This window comes from Akebia trifoliata, chromosome 14, assembly GCF_017979445.1.
Source record: "Akebia trifoliata isolate Shusen 1 chromosome 14, ASM1797944v1, whole genome shotgun sequence".
Lineage (NCBI taxonomy): Eukaryota > Viridiplantae > Streptophyta > Magnoliopsida > Ranunculales > Lardizabalaceae > Akebia > Akebia trifoliata.
The window spans coordinates 19,983,759-19,994,036 of record NC_141388.1 but is presented as its reverse complement, the minus strand read 5'-3'; the positions used below and the strand labels follow the sequence as shown (position 1 = coordinate 19,994,036).

Genomic DNA, 10,278 nt, shown 5'->3' with positions numbered 1-10,278 from the left:
TCGCTGATTCCTTTTAGTGGCCAACTAAGGGCGGTTGTAAAACTGCCTCTAAATAATGATTTAAGGGTGTTTTATATATTTTTAGAGGCTATTTGAAAACTGCCTCTAATAATAATAATTTAATGGCAGTTTTAAACCGCCTCCAAAGAATATGATTTAAAGGCGGTTCTTATATTTTAGAGGCTATTTGAAAACTGCCTCTAATAATAATAATTTAAGGGCAGTTTTAAAACCGCCTCTAAAGACTATGATTTAAGGGCGGTTCTTATACTTTAGAGGCAGTTTAAAAACCCCCCCTAATAATAAATTTAGTTTTTAAAAAAAACAACATTGGAGGCAGTTCAAAACTGCCTCTAATGTTGTAATAAAAATTTAATAAAATATTCATTCCAAAATAAATTCTGCAAAAAGCATAGGAGAACAATAGAACCCAATTCAATATAAATACTTGTATTTTATAATAATAACTGTGCTATAATAACTGTGCTATAACATAATAAAATAAAGTGTCATGAGAGTTTAAGTGAACAAAAAAAAATAAAAAAATTACACACTCTTAAGATAGTTTTTTGCAAGAAGGAAAAGGATGATGTAAAGAACTTGCAGTATGTATCAAATAACACATGGAGATGGTTTTCAAACATATGTAGTGTGATAGGAAAAGGTTTTGACTCGAGCAGATTATATGAATTATAATTAACCTTAGATGCCACACAGCAACAAGCCATGAATAGACGATTTCCATAGTATGCCTTGAAAAGCCAGTGAGTGCTATCTTTTACTTCTTTATGACTAGCCTTTCCTGGCAGAAAAGTACTGCAAAGTAAATTGGTTCAAGCTTAGAACTTTACAGAAAGATGATCTCAACAAGGATAAAAGAAAAGTCCGTATAAAAGAAGAACTTGAGCCAGCAGAAGTAATTCTTCATTTAGCATGAAATCTAAGGATCTACTATTCAAGTAACCCACCTGTACATTTGCAGTCAATGGCTGGCAATATCCAAAGCGAGCAGTGACAAGAAAATCAAGCCAGGATTGCAAAAAGAATCACATTGAAAAGCTCATAAACAAGGGCATACTCTAATTCAAAACAAATTATGTAAGCATTAGGACAAACCATCATCCTCATAAAAGTCTTGCAAGACTTGATCTATACCTGTAACATTGGGAGAGGATTACAAGTAGACAAACAGTGCTGACCCTGAGAACAAAAAAAAAAAAATACTAACTGAGATGGGTGAATGAAGATTCTGGAGTATTGAACTCTTGATTCACACAAAATATAAAAACAGATAAGGATGTAATAGAAAAGGGAAATCCTAAGAAAAAAAAAATGAAGTTTTGTGAGCTGCCAAAAAGTTTGATGGAAGAGCACCTGTCAGTTACCATGTCCAAAACAGTACCAAAAGTTGAAACTACAGGATATCAAAGAGGTCAGACGTTTTACTATTTATTCATTTCAGCCTATGTTCTATAGAAGTCCGTAGATTGTAACAACAAATATATGATAGAACACATGCACATCAGAGATAACACAAAGATAGCCGATAAAGACATGTCAGTACTTTTTCAATTGAAGGATCTCAAGTAATTGAGCTAGTGCTCCCCTAAGATCTAAGATCTAAGGAAAAAATTAAAATTAAATAAAAACTACCTTTCATCGCCATTTCTAGTACCCTATCCCATCTGATTAGTGTCAGCAACATGAACCCCACTTTCAATTACAAGCTAATTAGTAACATACTCTACTGACTCTAGAGCTAAATTACAAACTAAATTTTGAATCAAGCTTTTGACATCTTTAATTAATTCAATTCTGCCATTTCAAATTGAAACACATCTGATATTCCATTAGAGAAATACGGCCCAATACCCCTTCAATTGTTCATTTTATGTTATCTAGAGTAAAAACCACATTCCTTGAGTACAGGAATGGGATGCATGTCACATATCACTTAGCTATGCCCAAACATTTATGCTTAAGTATATTTATAAAGCATAAAAGAAACTGTGAATATGAAAATCAACTATGAGCATTAGATTTAGTACAATGCATTCTCCAAGTACTTTAATTCCCCTGATGTCCTCTTCACTTCCCACTTTTTACTTCAAATTTTCATAAACAAGAAAGGCTACAAAATCAAGCTTGGCCCGAGGGCATAGCACAAATGAATTTAAATATCCAATGAAGAAGCTATTTTATATTAACACAACATATTACTAGCACAAACGAATGTAGTAACACTCAAGCTTTGATGGTAAACAACTAATATTCCCAGTTATGATATGGATAAATTTAATTGCACCTTGATTGAACTTTCGAGCAAACCAACCGTCCAAGCCATCACAGGCAAAACTGCAACCACGGATTCTATCAGCTATTATTCGCAGTTCTACAAGCAATTAAGGTAATAGAGTTCAGGATTTCAAGGAAATTATAATGAAGTAATAATTACCTGATAAAATAAAGAACTGAGAACAGCTTTTGTCGTAAAAGCATCGTGCAAATGCAACACAGTTCATAAGAATTCTTATGTATCCTACATCCCCATGCAAGAAGAAATCATTCATGAAGATCTCATGTGTAATATAAGGAAGAAATGAAGAATACAAATAGAGAGATTAATCAAGTTAGCATTACTTTTTTCAAACTAGCACAAAAGGAAATTAAATGTATTTACAAGTGGGGCTTGGTCGAAGTTATATCCATTAGTTAAGATGAAAATTTGGATGAAACACATCATCATCAAATCCTTATTCCAAACATTTGGGGACACATAAAAGTCCTTAAAATATGAAATAAGTGAAGATCGTCACAAAAAAATATATATATACCTAGCACTTCCATTACATATCTAGCTAGTAGAAGTGGCAAAGAAGAGTTGATAGAGAATAATGGAGCAGGAATGGGCATAATAGTATGCATCACAGTCAAAAAATTGAAATAATTGAAGATATTGCAACAAAACAGATTCTTAGGACAATGCAATAGGAACTATCACTAAGTCCAGAACAATTGTGCGTATCACTTGATGATAAACTTATAAATATAAAAACAAAAAAGTTCTTACTAGAGAATGTAAATCTAAGATCAAGTCATTCATTTTGTCACCTATAGACCTTAGAATGTAAGCTCTAACTCGCCAGTTCTAGGAAGACAAAAAGCTCAAGTTCATAACTTAAAAGTTGAAAAACCAAATCACACGTCTTTAAAAGAATACAACTTGCCTGGTAGGTTCTGCTCTTTGATTATAAACTTGACAGATGCGAACACTAACATCATTCGGCAATAAGAATCACACCAATTGAATTTGGAAGCGCTCAAATTTAAAAAGGGGAACTCTCGCATTGTGAATATTCTATAGAATGAGCACCACCTGAAACCAATATTTTCCAAGAATGAAAAATTTAGAATATGCCGATAAGACCAAATGAAACATGTGATCCGAATGGTTCAACAATTGCACCTGTTCACATTATTGTAGTTACAAACATGCCTTGTCAATCATAAAAATATTTTAGCAATAGTAACAACTCCCTCCTACCCATGTGTGAACTATATATAGAAATCCCAACGAGTTAATATATATCATGAGAAATGAAAAGCATTACTTCTCTAATGTGATCTCTTTGATCTGTTCATCCTCCATCAATGTCATGGTCCCAAACAAGACATATAGGACTGAATTCAATGGTTGCGTATCGAGCCAATTCAGGCACTTGTGACACCGACGTGATCCTTCATCATCGATGTCGATGAATACTGGATTGAATGGTCCAACAGACCAATGCTTCTTATTTCCTTGCAATGCCTCTTGACCCAACATGTCTATAAATGTACCTTCAATTGGTCTACAAGTATTATAAAGAGCCACTATCATTGGTACATTATTACTCATAAAACTACTTAAGCTATGCCATTTCCATGTGACCCTACCAAGTATACACACACACACACATATATATATATATATATATATATAGATAAAAAGAACTCAAAGCCTTATAAGAAGTGCATTTATCTACCTATGCATCTCCCACCTGTACAAACCAGCTGAAAACAAAAGATAATTGGCCTATGATAAAGATAAAAGAGGACTGCATAAACAGTTTTAACTAGACACCCCGGTTATTAAAAAAAAATACTACCAAGCTGGCTGTCCATATGTATGTCAGTGATAAAATAACTTTAAAGCAAACACAGATTTTTAGTCTACTATGTATGACTATAAACTACAATTAGGTGACAATTGGTCTATTAACGAGTACAAGTCACCTCATTTCTAAGATCAGGCATTATAACATAGATTAATTTGGGTAAAAGATGGCTTACGGATCCTAATCGTTTGTGATATGGAAAATTTTCAAAATCAAAAGAGGAATTTGCAAGAGGGCCATATAAATGATATGTACGACAATAACGACAATACTTCAAATCTCATGAACGAAAGAAAAAAAAAAAAAGGACATGGAGACATATTCTTGTCAATCCAACACTTCCCACTTGTCAGATCCATCTATGTTCCTTGTTAGACCAAAATCAACCCCAATAGACTAGTTCCAACCACCCAACCAATTACACCTTTTTTTTTGGACAGTTAGAAATACAATGGCAGCAGTCTATGATATATCATTATTATTGTTTTGATACATAAAAAAAAAATTCTTAAAATGAAGCTTTGTACACCGATGGTCTACCAAAGAAGTAAAGAAAGCACGAACAACCTATAAGGAGCAAAGAGACACTATGTGAAAATTTTCAAAATTCAATGGTCTAAAACCATCAAATTATGGGACCATTCGACAGTCTCGACCGTCAAATTGGGCCTTGTCGAAAATATTCGGCGGTTAAAAACTATAGAATTTAGGGATATAGCGGCGGTCGGCACCGTCACTATAGGGTATTCTTTTTTAAAAAAAGGTATTAGGCCCCCAACTAGAACTCGCCCAATCTGGAAGTCCAATATATGAAGGTCAATCAATTCATCTATAGGTTCGAACACATATTTGACATGAATTGCAGTATCCAATAACTTCTTGAACACCAAATTACTCTAAAGATGGATGAAACAATTAAATAAAACTAACTTCATTGACATATAAAGTACCAATATTACTCAACCATTCCATTTTTATTCAACTATAGTAACTGAAAACCACCAATAAAGAAGTCACACATGTATCTTATAGTTTTAATACCTCTTGAAGTGCAACCAACTATAGTAACTTTCTTCCCAAACATCGGCCTAGGGCTACATGGACACTAAGCTGGATCATATCAGCAAGTATTCTAAGAATATTTAAGTTAAAGTTGAAAACAATTACAGCTGAACAAAATTCATACAATCTTGATTTAGTTAGTTATGCATCCAATCATTCACATATACCCATTAAAGCATCCATCTTGGTTTCACTCAAATCACCTAACAGTCCCAAGTTGGTTATGATTGATGATGGTCCATGGATGATGAAATTCAAAAAGTTTCATCATATATGAATTTGTTCTACTACAGGGTTCTGTGATGCTAGTCATTAATAAGCACAACTAACTATTTGATGATAATGCAAGCGTGCAAAACTAGTCCCCCTCACCAACTATAACCAATTTCAGAAAAGAAAAAAAAAACATGCTATCAGCCAAACATATCCATGTTAAGTCTAAACTAGTGTGAAAATAACAACTATAAAAACATACATGAATCTATAATGGCCAACCTCTTCAAAGAACAAATCCTACTTAACTAGTTTCCGTTGCTTGTAAGGAAAACAAAAATGCATCAATAAAAGCAATACGAATTAATGAACATATCAAAATAGAGTCCAAAGTCTGATACAGTGCAGTCTATCTATCTGGTTTGCCTACTACTACTACCTCTGTTTTTCCAGCATCAGTCATTTGTGGTGCCAAGGTCCCCTCCAAAGTCTCTGTTTTGTGTGCCAGTCCATGTAAATAAAAGTTGAAGAGTAGTTGCCAGATTTAGTGTAACGGTGGTGATAGTCATGAAAATTAGCACTGTGATAAAAACAAATAGTGAAGACATCAAAAGTTGAAACAGACCCAAAAACAAAACAAAATAGGCTCTTGACCAGAACATGGTACATGCATATATCACCTCAGAACATTAGATCCCAATCCCAGTCTGTCTAATTTGGAATGTTAACGTTACACTTCCTCCCAATTCATTTATTATTCCCCATTGGTAAATTGCACATAATTATGGCTATTGGCCACATTGAATTTGATGTTTGGTACCCTATGAAGTGCAAGATTGTCAGCATAATCAGTCCAAGCACAACTACGTGGGAAAACCTTATTTATCTCAAATTAACCAGGCTTAAGAAATTAAGGGACTTACCTATGCTTTGATGCAATATTGATCACTGGCAGCAGTTGTGAACATGTGAGTTCCGATCCCATAACAGGTGCAAGAAGAGAAATCAGATGTAAAATTGTCATCCGGTAAAGATAGTGGTTGTTAATCATGTCCAAAACCTATGAAGACGATGAGGCAACCCATAATTTCATGTAAAAGTGAAGAAATGAAGGGAAAATAAGAAAATGAGACTGGTAGGTCCTGAACACAACAAATTATCTATCTATAGCATGATTGGGAACCTCTAGATAGGCAGGCAAACAATTGAAGCAGCATACATTTACACACTAGAAGATGAGGATCTCACAAATTTCACTTGAAGGGGCTCTATAAAAATAGCTTCAAGCATTTCTTTTTCTCTCTTTGGGGTAACTGCCATCCCAACGTCTGTGGATTCGCTCGCTTGGATACAGAAAATTGAGCTCAACAACCCGCACAAGTCAAAGACAGGTTAAAGAGTATAATTTATTAAGATAGCAAAGGATTCCCATTTCTGTTTCATGTCTTCCATGTTCCATGGGGGGCTGCAAAGGATTTAATCTCTCCTTGTATTCCTTCATCTCTCTTTTGTATCTCTCCTTATCCTTCAGCCCAATGTTCTGATAAACCTAAACAACCATAATACACAAGGAGGTAAAAATCAATGAAATAATAACTAACATCGGGACATGGCAATAATCTCAAATATACACCAAAACCTGAAGGAAAAAAATGTCTAAATTATAATGAAATTATTTTCATGATGAATATTTTCAAACTGACAACATTCTCGTCCTTTCTTGTAATTAGTAATAGAGAATGACCTAAACCCCCTCATCTGCAACCTCAAGTAAAAAAGCCCTTGATAAATTATTGTGAATGAATCTATTTAATCTAATCTTCATTCCATCCTTTCCTTAAGAAAATCCTATTTTGTTATTGAGCTTTGATGGTTAAAAGTACATAGACGCATAACATTGAAGATGAGGGTAACAAACATTTACCCAAGAAATTTAAATTACTCAATTAGGAAAGAAAAAAATTAACTGACTAGGCCACGAGTTGAAGATGAGTTCCATTAGTCTATAAGAAAGAAAGAGGGAGTGTGGGTGGCAAATGTTATCCAAAACTTGGGAAGGGCATATCTAAATCAATCAAACAAGGATATCGGTCAATTACTGTGAGATCCCACTACACGAACAATTTGGATCGATCCATAGAGACTATTATTACACGAATCTGACCTATTGAAAAGGTTCTCAACCAAACTTTTGAATTTATGGCCTATGGGTTACAACAAAACCTTAGCCACAACAAATACTCTAAAGAAATGTAGGAGATTATGACCCACACACATGAGTCGAGCATAAAGGAATGGCATTGAGAAAATATCAAGTAAAACATCAAAATAACACAATAAGCACAAAAAACTTACCTTTAATTTATTATTTATGCATAGAAATACATCAATAGGTAGAAAGATTGTGAACCTCCCCATTACGATTAAGAGAGTGAAAAATCTTTCTATTTGTCCTGTTAAAATTGGTTAATTAATACTCAATTCGTGGAGGCAAAACAAAATTCTTATCCACTTGAGCAAACTCATGTTCTGATCCAATCATGAAAATCAAGTTCAATATGGAAAAAATCTATCAAACTTTAGACCCTCCAAAAAGTGGAGGTCAAGGAGGTCAGTTCTTTATTGATATTAGTTTATTGATATTAGTATAGTCTTTATTGATATTAGTTTCTGCAAAATTATTGGGAACAAATGTTCCAAACAAAAGTAGTTTCAATATTCGCCACTACTACAATGGAATAATATAACCATATGCAAATACTCATTTCATCTCACTTTATAACATGAAAATGAAAAAATATCAACTGAACAAAAGAATATAAAAAATTAAATAAATTACTAAATTCATACCTAATAGAGAAGGCAACTAAATGTCTCTTTCCCTGAAAACCTTTCAAGTGCTCATGAATTCGAATCATATCAAATTTTCTGAAAAAATATAACCATATCAAATTTTCTGAAAAAATAAAAATAAATAAATTTGAATCAGTGTTGTACCCTAATGATAAAGAAAATCATTCAAAACCAATTATTTTGCAGGGATTGATAGAGAGAAAAGGGGGGGGGGGAACCTTACCTGTTCCAATTCTCGATAGATTTGGGTTTTGAACAAAAACCCTCTTCTTCTTCTTCTTCAACCTTGAGAAATCCTTAGAGAATGGCATCATTATAAATCATTCAAAATCAATTATTTTGCAGGGATTAGTACAGAGAAAAGGAAAAAAAAAAAACTTACATGTTCCAACTCTTGTCAGATTTGGGTTTTGAACAAAACCCCTCTTTCTTCTTCTTCAACCTTGAGAAATTCTTAGAGAATGGTTCGGGCATATATAGTGAGAGTGGGAGAGAGAGAGAGAGGAGCAGAGGAAACAAAACATTTACCGCCAAGTCGGAGACCTCGAAGGCGCCATATTGAAAACGCATTATAGAACCTCGATTTAGGGTTTCTAATGGCGGTTTACAAAATGGCCATGGGAAACACCTCCCAACGATCTATTGATCACCTATCTCGATGATTCATGAAAAACGCCTTAGATTTTTGCCTCTTTTCTTCCTATTTCAAAGGCGTTTCCAAGGAAAATGCCTCCATTCGATCTATTCTTCCTTCTTCCACGACGTTTCCAACGAAACTGCCTCCAAAACCCCTTTCATTTGGTTTATCTCGACGCTTCCAAAAAACCGCCCAAAATAAGAGCCTCTGAAAGCCCTAATTTTTGTAGTGTATGCTCACTTGGGAGCATTTTATTGTTGGTTTAGCCTTTAGGAGGTATCCATGAGTTGGACACCACCATAGAAAGACTAAAAATCTTATGCATACAATGTGTCTTCCTTGGGACTGTTATTGTTCGCTTAAAGAATAGGTGTAAATCTAGGTAGATATTCACCTTTGACCCTTAGTTATTTTAAAGAAAATAAAAGTGATGTGTGTGCATGTAGTATATGCATGCAATTGACTTAAAAATAGAAGATTACCTCCAAGGAGGGATTACTTTCTAACTTTTAAGCCATTTAGAAAGAAAACAAAAGATTTATTCTAGAATTTTGATTGCAAAGAAGATAAAATAATTTTCTAGCAATTTAAAAATTACTAGAAAGTAAAAAAACAACTATTCTACTACTCTTGAGAACTTATTGAGGGCTTATAAGAGGGGATTACTTTCTGGAGGCCTTACTCTCTACTTCCAAGCCTCATAAGAACAAGATTAACATTAACATTACTACAAACAAAGAAACATAGAATATGCTTGCTTAAATGAAAATAATGAGATAGGTAGGAGGCGGACGTTTAGAAGGTGAGAATGGTTGAAGCCCCACCTTGGTTTTTATTTTTCTTCATGTTTAGATCTTCTTGAAGATTTGGGAAAAGAATTTGGTCAAAGTTTGGATAGGCTAGAGAGCTTAAAAGAGAGATTTTGACATAATTTTAGCTTCTTCTTGAGCTCCCCCCCCCTCCCTCCCTCTCTTTTTTTACCTTGAATCCTGTTTATAGGAGTTTGGGGACCTTTGGGGATAAACTTGTCCCAAATCATAGAATTCTCAATATTTTCAATAAAACCTCTATAGAAAACCCAAATGACCTCTACTCTCCTTGGACTTAAAGGTCTTTCACTCACCAAAGGTCTCATCAATCATGATGATCAAGAGAGTAAGATTGTAAAAGATCCTAGTTTCTAAAGAATTCTTTGAGAAGGGTAAAAGAGTCTTAGGTCTTTGGCTTTGGGTCAAATCCTAGAGAATTAGGCTAAATGGCATGTATACATGAGAATTTTGGGTATTAATGTCATTTAAGTTAACTAACTCTCTAATAACGTAGGGTTCTTTGCTCTCAAGTTCTAGAGAATTCTGT

At 34.1% G+C, this 10,278-nt stretch overlaps 1 protein-coding gene and 1 long non-coding RNA gene across 6 annotated transcripts; both read right to left on the bottom strand.

Moving 5' to 3' along the window:
- Positions 1-576: 576 nt before the first annotated feature.
- LOC147386513 (uncharacterized) lies at positions 577-6,867 on the bottom strand. 4 transcript variants are annotated; one of them, XM_086423947.1, is made up of 7 exons: positions 6,356-6,867; positions 6,100-6,253; positions 5,872-6,012; positions 3,228-3,851; positions 2,306-2,355; positions 1,156-1,200; positions 577-1,034 (listed from the first exon to the last, which is right to left on the bottom strand). In XM_086423947.1, the coding sequence occupies exons 4-7, from the start codon at positions 3,346-3,348 to the stop codon at positions 864-866; spliced, it is 387 nt and encodes a 128-aa protein (XP_086280073.1). In that variant the 5' UTR covers positions 3,349-3,851; positions 5,872-6,012; positions 6,100-6,253; positions 6,356-6,867; the 3' UTR covers positions 577-863. The 4 variants fall into 4 exon arrangements, with proteins under 4 accessions (XP_086280073.1, XP_086280072.1, XP_086280074.1 ...); XM_086423946.1 differs by having other exon boundaries at positions 6,113-6,253; XM_086423948.1 differs by lacking the exon at positions 6,100-6,253.
- An 11-nt stretch (positions 6,868-6,878) lies between these two features.
- LOC147386512 (uncharacterized) lies at positions 6,879-8,684 on the bottom strand. Of its 2 annotated transcripts, XR_015172190.1 has the most exons (4): positions 8,668-8,684; positions 8,509-8,570; positions 8,283-8,360; positions 6,879-6,981 (listed from the first exon to the last, which is right to left on the bottom strand). It is a non-coding gene; the product is annotated as an uncharacterized LOC147386512 (long non-coding RNA). The 2 variants fall into 2 exon arrangements; XR_015172189.1 differs by lacking the exon at positions 8,668-8,684 and having other exon boundaries at positions 8,509-8,654.
- Between the last annotated feature and the right edge of the window lie 1,594 nt (positions 8,685-10,278).